General features: G+C 44.4%; 1 protein-coding gene across 7 annotated transcripts in view; it reads right to left on the bottom strand.

Moving 5' to 3' along the window:
* CLTCL1 (clathrin heavy chain like 1) overlaps positions 1-12,859 on the bottom strand; it is a 45,846-nt gene that overhangs the window by 6,737 nt on the left and 26,250 nt on the right. For 4 of the 7 annotated variants that reach the window (XM_063315858.1, XM_063315864.1, XM_063315861.1 and 1 more), the window contains exons 20-31: positions 11,412-11,595; positions 10,375-10,567; positions 9,529-9,686; positions 7,813-7,977; positions 6,702-6,809; positions 5,913-6,080; positions 4,342-4,491; positions 3,916-4,047; positions 3,493-3,603; positions 2,464-2,634; positions 889-1,110; positions 1-21 (exon numbers count right to left, since the gene is read on the bottom strand). In XM_063315858.1, the coding sequence (XP_063171928.1) occupies positions 1-21; positions 889-1,110; positions 2,464-2,634; positions 3,493-3,603; positions 3,916-4,047; positions 4,342-4,491; positions 5,913-6,080; positions 6,702-6,809; positions 7,813-7,977; positions 9,529-9,686; positions 10,375-10,567; positions 11,412-11,595 (1,783 nt within the window). The remainder of the gene's footprint in view (positions 22-888; positions 1,111-2,463; positions 2,635-3,492; positions 3,604-3,915; positions 4,048-4,341; positions 4,492-5,912; positions 6,081-6,701; positions 6,810-7,812; positions 7,978-9,528; positions 9,687-10,374; positions 10,568-11,411; positions 11,596-12,859) is intronic. The other 3 variants (XM_063315859.1, XM_063315863.1, XM_063315862.1) reach the window with 1 other exon arrangement.

Genomic DNA, 12,859 nt, shown 5'->3' on the forward strand with positions numbered 1-12,859 from the left:
CTTATTAAACAGACCATCAACCTGCAAGAAAATTAAGAGGGGAATATTTAAAATCAAAAAGCCACGAAATCAAGTTCAAGACAAAAGCAAAAGAAAAGGTAACATTAGGGGGAGAAAAGGAAGAGATCCATACCACTAGGAACGAGAACCAGAGAGACATAATATGTGAGCTTCTGCAAAACCAGTATTTTACTCAACGTTTAGTGTCAATTTATAGACATGATAATAACAAGCTAAGTTACTTTTGTGGACGCTGTATTAAATTTCTTGTACTTTAGAGATTCAAAACTCTTCAGCTGCACTACAGGTCTGGAAATCACAACACCCGAGTCATCGTAACTGAGATGAGGGTAGGGAAAATGACCTCCCTGTGATGATGCAACGGTGTTCTGGAATAACCCGATGCTCATTACAGATATAAATGCCGCTTTTCTGGGCTGAGATGCAAAATTATTATTTCCAGGCCACCGAGACCATGTTCAGCTTCTCAACTTTTTAAAAAAATAACCAAAATGGGTCCTAGCACCACGCAGCTAATGGAGCCAGCCTATTCGCTGCTGGAATTGTTTCGTTGTAAACCGCCCAGAGTCCCTCCCTGTGGGGGGAGAAGGGCGGCGATAAAAATTTGATAAATGAATAAATACCGTATGCCAGGCTGAGACCAGTATCTAATTACAGGTGCCAACCAACCATCAATCCACGTCTCCAAAGAGCCACGCCATTTAAACCGCGTGGATGAAGCAAATGACAAACTGGCACTGTTTTTCCTATGGCCCTTGAGATTTCTTTAGGTCACCCAGCAGCTTTTGACAATTTTTTTTTTTTTAATTGGGGGAATATTTTGCTTTGAGCAGAGCAAACCCATCTTTCTAGAGAAGCCACACTTACTTTGGTAAGGTACTCTCTCATCACCTGAATGAAGTAAGGCATCGCAAAGTCCGTAATGTTGTGCCGCCATGCCAACTCCAGGACCACGTCTGGATGCAACAAGTCGTAGCATGTGAAGAGGGAAGCTGCAAAACACTCCTTTTTGTCTTCTTCCAGAAACCACTGAAGCAGTTTCTCAGCCAGCTCAGCATCTTTGGATTCTGCGGCATATTGCATGGCATCCTAAGGAACACCAATGTGACACAGCTATAAAATGACTAACACAGTATGGAGGGTATATTGTGCCCAGGCTGGCTAGAGATTAGCATACGCTGGCTATCTCTGATTAGGAATAATCGTACTTGGTGAGCCAGACTTTAGTGGGCAGGTATCTGAGATAACTTGGTTCCCTAGAGATAAAGTTGAAAGTCTAGGAATCTCTCTCCCTTTTTCAGAAAGTATGCAGCCATATCTAGAATGCATTGATAGCAATATTCTGTCACATCAGGATAAAGCTTCAATTTGTTGAGACTTATCCTGTTCACCTAAATCAGACATAAAAGGCATCTCACAAGGTACAGCTACGTCGCAATTAGTGTGAGTTCGAATACAGACAGTCCTCAACTTACAACCACAATTGGGACCGGAATTTCTATTGTAAGTTGTTGTGGTTGTAAGTCGAGTCACCACGTGACCAGACTCGAGTTTATGACCATTTTTATGGCGGTCAAGTGAATCACCGCGGTTGTTAAGCAAATCCAACCTTCCCAATGGGCCAATTTTGCTGGAAAATGGCAAAAACGGTTCCAAAGCGCAATCATATGACATATGACTGCAGGATGCTACAACCGGCTGTAAATGCAAGCTGGCTGCCCGGTGCCCAAAATACAATCATGTGACTGGGGGGGGGGGGAGTGCGACCTTATGCAATGCTCAGAAGCGCTTTACAGACTGTAAAGCACCCGTTCCGAGGCTGTTGTAACTTCGGACCGTCGTTAAACAAATGGTCGCAAGTCGAGGAAATTTGATTTCGTGCAATTTATAAATTGATACCAGGTCTCATTTAATGCGAGCCAAAATTCAGTTAGTGCAAGGCTAGTGCACGCACAGCTGAGGCTAGCACACACACAATTGCCACTGAGGTTTTAGACCCTAACAGTCATTTGTGCAAAGTGGGGAAAAGGAAGCTTCCATTTGAGGAAAGCGCAAAAAAAAGAAAAGAAAAAAAGGCTGCATTTGAAGAACTACAGCAGAAAACAGGAGATAGCAGGTATGCTTTGCATATGTGTTTATCCTCCTTTACTGTTATACAGTTTCATTAATAAACACATAAAAAATTATGTTTAAAAATTTTCATTGTCTATTTCCATCGAGCTGGAACCAATTACCCTATTTTCCATAGAAATATCACTTTGAATAGCGAAAATTGTGCGACCCTTTCGAGGGATTCATTAACCGCCCTTATCAAGACCTGCCTGTATTAAAGAAGACCCCACAGGTGTGAAAATGCCAGGCCGCCTCCCTTTTGCAGGGCCACTTCAGTGGAGAGGACTCCACCTCATCCTGCCCCCCAGTCCGTAGAAGAGGCTCACTGACCTTATAAAGCCGATCCTTCTTGCAAAGCTCCACGCTCTGTTTCCACCGGTTATTGCCTTTATACAAGTATGCGGCGATCCGCCTGAACTCAATCAACTTGTGCTTTTCCAGACGCTGAGCCAAGGTAATGTTATCAAAGTTATCGTAGGCGTCAATAGACGCTCGCAAGCCCTATGAGGAAAAAGAGAGGGCCCACGGAGGAGTCAGAGACCTTGCTGGGGAGAACCAGAGGCCCCGTTTCCCTGTTTCTAAATTATTATTCAACTTGTACGTCACCCGACTCCCAATAACTCTGGGTGGCTCACAAATAAAAACATTAAAAATGTATGTACAATCGAACGATCCACATTTTTAAAAGAGAAATCTGCAGAACAGGATATCAGTGGCTGCTGGTCTTAATGGCTATGTGGCACCTCCTGTATTACAGACCAAATACCAGTTTCTGGCATGGAAAAAGGTAGCCAAGCTCCCATCTATGCTTATGAGTTTCCCCAAGGCATCCAGCTGGCTGCTATGTGCTACAGGAGGCTGGGTAAGATGGCCCCACTGGCCTCATCCAGTAACTTTTCTTATCTTCTTAAGATGAGTTGCTAATGCTGTTGTTCAGTAGGACGAGAGGCCGCAGCAACAACTCTAAAGCAGTCACGATTCAGTCTTGCAGAAATGTTCGTGGGGACCAGTAAACCGCTTAAACATGCTTGTTCTTTGGGGAAAGACATACCTCAAAACAGTCTTAACCGGTGCCCTCCAGGTCTGCTGAAATTACAACTCCCAGAATTCCATGCAAAATGGGACTGTTGCCTATGAATTCTACAAACTGTAATTCCAACATATTTGGATGACTCCAGATGATTCTCACCACATCTACGGGGTCCACCAAACAAGAGCAGAGGACACATTTCATTCAGTTTGGCTTCACTGCTGCAACCATCGTGAATGCTGGAACAAGCTGTGAATCAGGTGCTCATTTGACATCCATATTTTATTCACACTGCTGAGGTCTATCCTATGACTACCTCCAACACTCACTTGGTAATCTTCCTCCTCCGTCAGAAGATTGTTCAGTGCCTCGTTGACTCCTTTATTATTGTGATTCTGGACTGAACGCAAATAAGGTTTCACGAGAGGTAGCTGATTAACCTATGCAGCACGGCAAACATTTAAGGCAAAAACAAAAAACAAGATTTCTTTGGTAGGTGTTCACCCAAGTTCACCATTCAAACAAGTGCAACCCTACAATGGAAGCTTGCCTTGTCCCCAAAACACTCTTTCAGTATAAAATGTATGTAAAACATCTGGAAAATAACTCCTGAAAACACCTGGGCCCACTTACACCAAACGGAAGCAATAAATCTGAAAAACTGAAAACCTTCCTTTCGCCCTTTTGCCTTGGAATGTTCCATCTGAACTCAGCACTGGCCAATTCTTTCCAGCAGCGGGTCTTTAAGTCACCTTGGAGAAAAAGCCGACTGTCCTGGTGTGATCCAGCCGCGGAGATAATACTAGGAGGAGATCGTTGATCAGCAATGGCTTGTAATCCAAATAAAACTGCAGGGCTTTGTAATACAACTCCACGTTGGCAACCTAGAGAGTAAGTGTGAGTTGAGAAAGCTGTCAGCCTCTTAAATGGTACATTAAATTTAATAACCCAATATTGAGGACCCTTTCCAAAGATTCATTCATGAAGAATAGAGTGATAAATAACTAGTTGCAACAATGGCCATGTTTGCCAAATGCATCTCAAGACCAGCTTCTGGGGAACGTAAGTGGAAGACCCGGAATGTCCTTGTGTCAGTCTTGAAGCTCCTCCAGGGCAACCTCAACTGGTATAACAGGGAAGAAGCCAAGCTAAGGAGCCTCAACATCACGCCTGTTCACCTTTGCAATGATGTCCTTGAACTGCCCTTCCTTCCAAGCATCTGTAGGATGATTCATCATGGTAACTATTGCATTGTCATATTCTTCATATTTATCATAGAGGAACACCAGCTCTCCCCAGAGATGGGCTTGCTCTGCCGCTCGAAGTACCTTGAAAACATTGGAGGATTTGAAAGTCAACACTGAAAGGAAGAAAAGAGTCCAAGGCACAATATTGGCCCCAGTAGGCTACTGGTACCCGATCGATTTCTAGGAGGAACTCAAGAGCACCAAGGATTACCAACTGGGATCGGGCTGTTTAAAAGGCAACTTTCTTGTCTGTCTGTCTGCCCACCCTATCTACTGGTATCGGCCACAGTTGCAAGACCCTTAGTGTTTTACAATCACAAGGAATGCAAAGATGTAAACAAAGTCTCAGCGGTAGGAACTAAAATAGCTAACTTCTAAAAATCATAATCCTAAAAATAATCAAACTGGGCATCCAATCACTCACCACAGGCCCTCTGCAATAACTCTGTTTTCAGGAGTTTCCAGATGGCTAGGGCCGTAGGGGCTAACCTAGTTTCTGAGTGGGGGGGTGCCATAAAAGGGGCATTGCTGCTGAGGAGCACAACTTACAAGCCTCCATTTGTACCCCGCAGAGCTGGGGGATCACTGAGAGTTTCTCCTAGAACGCACAAGTCAGGCAGTTTGATTCCAACTGCAGAAGGTAGTCCTGGAAGTACCAAGGTGCCAAGCCATATATGGCTTTATAGATAATAATCAGCATTTCGAATTGCACCAGAAGCTAGAAAGAAGCCAGTGCAGGGCCCAGATCTTCGGAATAATACAGGTAGTCCTCGCTTAACAACAATTGGAACTAGAAATTAGGTTGCTAAGTGAAGAAGTCATTAAGTGAATCCTACCTGATTTTACCTTTTTTGCAGTGGTCGTTAAGTGAATCACCATGGGCACTGAGCGAACCACGTGGTTGTTAAGCAAATCACACAGTTCCCCATTGATTTTGCTTGCCAGAAGCTGGCTGGGAAGGTTGAAAATGGCGATCATGTGACCAAGGGATGCTGTGACGGTCATAAATGCGAACTAGTTACCAAGCGCCCAAATCTTGATCAACAGTCATAAGTGTGAGGACCGGCCGTAAGTCGGTTTTCCCAGCACAGTCATAAGTCCAAACTGTCACTAAACAAATGGTTGTTAAGCAAGGACTATCTGTATCGTTGGTCCCTTACATTCTAGACATGTGAACAAAACTGTTCTCATTTGTGCGTGGGGGGGACCTATGACTTTCCAGATGTTGCTAACCTAGCTAGTATGGCCGATGATGAATGCTGCGAGTTGGAAGTTCAACAGTATCACATGGGTCATGGATCCCCACCCACCTTAGGTCATTGAAGGCCAGCCTCTGCAGATGAACACCTATGTTAAGTCTGTCATCACTAGGCCAATACCATTTTCTGCTATTTCTATTTGTTTTCTAGGTGATTTTAATCATTTTGTCCCTAGCAGTAGGGGAAGCTTGCAGGAAAAGGGAACAATATCAGTATTTACTTAACTTCAGGAATATCAAATACCTTTGGAATATTGACTCTGGACCAGAAGAGTTCCAGATGTTCTCTCATCTTCTGTGGTTTATATTTCGAATATAAAATAGCAAGTTCGGTAAACATTCCCATGTGAGCACGTTCCAGGCCAAGAGCCGCCTCCAGGAGAGCAATCAGTTCCTCAAAGTACCCACGCCCCTAGGAGCCAAGAGCACGGCACATTTAAGCGGCTTATGCCCACTAGACCCAGATAAGCAAGATAAAAGGATAATCCCCTGGACTGTCTGGGGCTCCGACCTTTTAGAAGGAAGCTTGTTAAGGGAAGAAAGGGGCAAGTCAGCGTAGACAGGAGAAATTCCAAACATTTGGACAGAACTAAAAATTAGCAAAAGGGACTTGTTCATCAAGGAGATAAAAACTGCACTGCTGAATACAATATGCCAAATTTCATTCTGAAATATAAATGCAAATTCATCTATATGCACAAAACTTCCAGGAATTGTCCAGGGATCCCTGAGTTTCTAGGGTTTGGTGGGGGGGTTTTAAATGCTATTGTCTAGTGCTTTCATTAGCATGAACAGTTCTGCTGCAGACAATACTAATCAGAGAGAGGGAGAGGGAGAGGGAGGGATACACACAAACACATACCTATATAAATATATATAAATATAAATAAAATGATGCTGGTTATACTCATTTCAACCATGAATGCTATACTAGCTCAATGGGAGGAAGTGCAGTATAAATATTTTTAATAACTCCTATGCCATCATCAAAGGTCAAGGCCCTTTATGTTTTATACAGCGAAAGGAATCCAACCTGATAATAGCTTATCAGCTCCTCAAGTTCATCCGCATGAATTACAATATGTAAGCCGCAGATCTGGGCAAGCCGGAACTCCTTTCCGTTCACACAGGCAAAACACACCTGCAACAAAACACACTCTTAGCAAAAGCGGACAACTGAATCCAACGATCCTACTCTACATTCCCGGATAGTTCGGCCCTTGGGTTCCGAAGCAGCTGCAGATGACATTCTCATCCCATAGGATGTTACAGATAAAGACATACCTGTGTACCCAAAGTCATTTTTTAACTGCAAAAGTAGGAACAGTATTGTGAGACAATCAGGTCTTCAAGGGGGCTACAACATTTAGGTATGATTTGATAACATGCCTACCAATGCATAACATTTAAAACATCCACGGTACACATAACAACTAAGCAACAATAAAACAGTAACTCACGGAAGAAGTAAAAATAAAAGCGGAAATAGCCCAGCTGGTTAGACTGCCCCCCGGAACGAGTTTCGTCTTCAGCATCTTTCTGATGCAACCTGCTCTCCACAGGAAGAGTACCCCAGAGAACCAGCTTCCCAGGCTTCAAGTCCCTTTACTTCCCAAAAAGGAGGGGCACTTTCTCCCTAGATGACCTACCAGTTGGGGCAATTCTGGCCGGAGGCAGCAGCCCTGGAGGTACCCAGATGCCAAGCCGTAAAGTCCAAGTTTCATCCCCCCTTGCAACTGGCCATGCTGCCTAGAGAACATGGGAGCCGAAATGCCAAAACCTAGAGCAGGGTCCCTCCACCAGGGTTCCATGAGAGGCCACTAGGGGTTCCCTGGGAGATCACCATTTATTAAAAAAATTATTTCAAATTTGGGCAGCTTCGCATCAAAGAGGTAAATTTCATTTTTTATTTTTAGTTTAACAACACTTTTAACGCATATATACAGCCTACCCATGAAACGGATATAATAATTTTGTAGCGTGTGGCCTATATTTGGTTCCCCGAGGCCTGAAAAATACTTCAGGGTCTTCTCCAGGAAAAGGCTGACCTAGAGCACGCCACACTGCCTAACCCACGTTTAACAGTTCCAAGCTCCAGTCCCAATCTCAATATCCTTCTCCTTGAACAACGCAAAGCAAGTCACCTCCTTCCACGTCCTGGTGCTGTTGGCTTTGCGAGCGCTGTCAACGGCTACTTGGTACTCCCCAAGATGAACCAAGGTGGAGGCCAGGCGAGCAAAATTCGAGACGTTATTGTAGAGCAGCTTTGCTGCATCGTACATTCCCTCCTCGTAGCAGCGATCGCCAACCTAAACAGAGACAGAGGGCTGTGACAGCAACACCAACCGACGGCAAAGGACCAGGACGGGAGCGCCAGCATCAGCGTGCTACACAGCAAACCAGAAATTGCAGTTAGTTTTTGCTGTTGTCCTTAGTGTTTGCCCCACTTGGTTACAAGGCCAGCTTCTTTGGCCCTGCGTTTGCCTAGTGTGCGTGGGGAAGCTACCGATGCACGACGCAACGAGGTTTTGTTTTCTAGCTAGCTTGTCCAGAGCCTGATGCTGACTAAGGCCGAGAGGGAGCGACTGGTCAAACTCACCTGATGAGCTTGCATGGCCAAGGAGAACCAGAACCTGAGCCTCCCCTCTCCTAGTCTAGCACCTGAAGCATAGCATCCCGCAGTATCCGAGCCAACCTGGCAGGGTTGGCACACTCCGTGTTCCTTAGATCAAGCAGTTGGGACCCAATACAGGTAATCCTCACTTAATGACCACAACAGGGACTGTTAAGTGGTGTGGTCATTACGTGAGTCACCATGTGACCGGACCTGATTTTACGACCATTTTTACAATGGCCGTTAAATGAATTGCCACGGTTGTTAAGCGAATCCAGCTTTCCCAATGGACTTTTTCACCAGAAATGGGCAAAAAAGGTCGCAAATTGCAATCATGTGACTGCAGGACGTGGCAACTGGTCGTAAATGTGAGCCAGCCGCCGTGCCCGAATTGCGATCACATGACTGCGGAGTTGGAACCATGTTTCGCGATGGTCATAAGTGTGAAAACAGGTCATAAAGCACTTTTTCCAAGGCTGTTGTAACTTCATACCGTTGTTAGATGAACAGTCGTTAAGCGAGGACTACCTGTATTATCTATTTTATTATAGGGTAACAGTAACAGAATCTCGCAAGTCTGAAAGTGCCTCCCCCCCTCCCTGCCCCTATCTACAAGAAAACTAGGGAGGGTCATGTCTGAGATGCAGCCTCAAATTACAATCCTGCTTTGGGTTCAGATTTCTCTCATCTGACCATTGCCTCGGCTGCACCTCTTCCTCCTGATCCCCAAGGTAATTCTCATGGTCCATTACAAACACTTTAAGTATAGTATCCCATAGTGTCTGTCCAGCCAATTCAATCTGGCAGGGTTGGTGAAGTCTACCTTCCTTAGATCAAACAATGCCATTTATTAGGACCTCCTGAAGTGCACCTCCTCTGTAACAGCGACTCCCTTCTGGAATGAGGTTCTCCCAAGATTAGAATGGTCCCCACCGCATTGGTGTTTTGAAGGGCCCTGAAGACCTGGCTCTTCACCCAGGTCTTTGGTGAATGTGATTGAAGCCCCCATTTTTCTCTATTCCCATATGGCTTTGTTATTTCTGCCACCTTTATTCTTTTTTTCCTTTTGGTTGTTTCCCAGTTTTTAAAAGTTTTAACAATCTGTAAACTGCCCAGAGTCTCTGGGAGTCAGGTGGCATATACGTTTAATAAAGTATTATTACCATTATTAGCCACTACACCATGCCAGCTCTTAGAAATTATGTTTAATTCATTGTGCTGAAAGTTTAGCAACGAAATAAAATACCTGTTGTATGTGTGCATTGTTAGGGCCGCTGACAAATTCTTCTAGCTCGGAAAGCCTGTTTGTTTTTGCTAAGGCAAAAATCAGTTCAGTCTCAACGTAAGACTCCCTTGCTTTCTTCTGAGCCATTTGCAAGAATTTGACCAGATCCTCCCAGTTATCTTGAAGGGACAGAAAAAGAGAGAACAAAAAATAATTTATTTGACAATTACCTTTTCGTCATGTCAGACATTTGCAAGAACCAGCAGTGGAATGATGGAATAACACACAGCAGTATGAGGAGGTTTGCTGATGCTGACAAACTAATCCCAAACAGAAAAGCTATTTTAAGAAATTATTTCTTTGATATCTTTAGGTTTCAAAGCAATTTTAAGCAACTGTGTACACTGTCGTATACAAGGATACACTTCCAGATTTACAGAGGCATGCGCAGGTTTTTCTGGCCAGATTCTATATGGTCCACATTTTTAAGCAAACCAATCCAACTAACGTTACTTAAACTAATATGCACATTAAAAAAAATATGCTTCTGCTTCACATTTCTGAATTATAAGACGGCTCTCAGCTTTTTCACATGCCAAAATGCGTATTTTAGACAGACGTGCCTACCAAAATATGTACTCTGGGGTAAATTACATACAAAAATGCAATTATTTTGTATGTAGGGAGGAAAAAGAATGAAAAGTAATGTATATTCTTACACAGACTTTTTGAAAAACAGACTGATGCAGTCAGAATCCATCCATTACTATCAAATAGTGGTTTACCTAAGGAATGGGCGAAGATTCCTGATACTCAGGTGCAAATTGAGAAGTTTGTGCTCAGCTGTGAAGGAGGCCTTTGGCTTACCGTTTCTGTTGGCTGCCTGGACAACTTCCATGTAGGCAGAGGGATCGTCAGCCTTTATATAAGAATCTATAGCTTCCTTAACCAAGTCCTTCTGAAGCTGCGCTCTGCCCAGCTGACTCCAAACCGCAGGTTCATTACACCTCTCTGCAAATTCATACGCACGATCCAGATTGCCAATGTGTTCTATCAACACCTAGAAGACGATGTGAGGTAAGACCTTAGAAACTCTTAGGAAATGGGAGTGGGGGGGAACTGTTCCAAGCTTTCAAAGGGAGGAGCTTTCCAACCACCTAAACCAACACTAGATTCTTTTGTGCACTAAGTTGTGTTCCACAACCAGTTCCTTCCCTTCTCCCAGCCCTTTGATCAGGATGGTGAGCTACTGTATGATAGCATTTAGTGGTTCTATTGACAATAATGGATGGGGATTCAGGAAGGTGTCATGCAACATATCTGGAAGATGCCAGCTAAATTTAGGACACACCTGGAGTGGGAAGGGGGAGCAGGAAGAGGTGGGACAATAATGCAAAGGGGGCATGGCCATATTTTCAGCTTTTGCCCTATGGCTTTGGCGGTGTTGCTTTTTTTAAAAAACTATTTTAGTTTTGCATTAAAATTTGCTTGTATTTCCTGACTCACAACAGCAAGAAACCACGCTGATGCTTGTCAGAAAAAGGGATTAGTCCACGGGCCACAAAAAAGGCCTTGTGGTTTGCATTCGGGCTGAGAGCAGCAGGTTGTTCAGCATGGGTTACACGGAAGTCAAATTCTGGCAAAGACATCAATGACGAATTAGAGAAGATTCATATTGTTTTGCCCCATGCACCCATAGGGAAGCCATTCTTCTCAGTACCAGAGGTATTCTTGAAGCTAGAGGCCCTTCTTATTCCTGGCTGTCCAAGAACAAAAATCTGCACGTTGCAGTTTTTGTCTGCATTTCATGTATGAACTTAAGCATCACATGTGGGGACTTAAAAAAACAACAACGAAAAATGGGAGTTCTTTGAAGGTTGACAAGCTGCTGATTCAAGCCTCACCTGAATGGCAGAAGTATTGACGTCAAACTTCCTAAAGATGGCAAACGCTTCTTCGTAGAGCTCATTGCTGATGGCAATATTGGCAATATCTGGGGCATCATAGTTGTCCAGACGATTGATGTATTCCATCACCCGAGTGCGGTCGGCTTTGATGGCCGTCAAGATCAACAGGTTCTGGAGATTCCTTTCAACGGTTCACAAGGAAATGGTTAAGCCAGCAGATTCCAGCAGGAGTGAGTTTTGTAAACAGTCATTTGCAATTTCTGTGCCAGTAAAATAAAACTGCAATGTGGACATAAGCCATCCATCTGGCCAACCAGGATTAATTCTCTACACTTGTTTCCAACAACTGAAATCAAATCCTTCCTTAAAGCAACCGGTGCCCCTTCTTCATTAACTTTTCTCAACTACAGAATAAAGGAGACTCTCATTCTTTGTATACCCTGCAACAAAGCCTACAAGTAAAAAAAAAAAAGCTTCTCTGGACCAGGAGGCTATGACGACAGCTTCCCATGCCTTTATCACCCAGTGTTTGGATTACTGCCATTCACTCTACGTAGAGCTCCCCCTGATGGTGCTTCAGAAGCTACGGAAGGTACAAAATGCAGGTGGCTGTTTGCCAATCAGTCAACACTGGTAGAGGAGAGTAACTCTGACATTGCTTGTGTCAGGGGGGTGCAATGGTTACCAGTTGGCTTCCTGGTCCAATCCAAGGTACTATCACCTATAAAGCCTCTTCTTGGTCAGGCCCTGTAATGGTGTGGGAGAAAGCCCTGAGAAATGGGACAAAGCAGTGCTGCCTAGGGAACGGTCACATAAGAGGGAGCATAGCCCACAGCTGGATAGTGGGCGAGGCAAGAGGCTCAGGAGGGACCCTCCCTCGTTTCTCGGGATGTAAAGGAGATGGAGGAGGATGAGTCTGAAGGGGAGGGTGATATAATGGTATGTGAGAATGACCTTGGGAGATGAGGCGAAGAGACACTGTGAAGGGAATGGTCAGATAAGAGTCAGCTTAGCCCGCAGCTGGATAGTGGATGGGGCAAGAGGCTCAGGAGGGACCCTCCCTCATTTCTTGGGATGTAAAGGAGATGGGGAGTGGAGAATTGTACTTTCAGACTTGCAAGATTCTGTTAATGTACAGTTGCTTTACAATAAAGTAGAATTAGCTCATCTAGTCGTGTTTCCTGCCTGGTCTACCTAGGAAGGCTGACATCGATCTTGCAAGCAGACTAGCGGACCAATCTCGCTGGCTGCAGACCAGGAAGCCAACTGGCAACCATTGCACCCCCCCAGTTTCTCAATGTCTTTCTCACATACCATTACCTTGAAGACCAACTGATGCAAGAGACTCCCTCCCACCTCACGATGCGAAGGGGACGAAGCTGAGAAGTAGGAGTGATAAAGATGGCCTCTTTCTTGTCAGTGTTCCAAAAGGCCGCAAACTCTTG

This window comes from Candoia aspera, chromosome 15, assembly GCF_035149785.1.
Source record: "Candoia aspera isolate rCanAsp1 chromosome 15, rCanAsp1.hap2, whole genome shotgun sequence".
NCBI lineage: Eukaryota > Metazoa > Chordata > Lepidosauria > Squamata > Boidae > Candoia > Candoia aspera.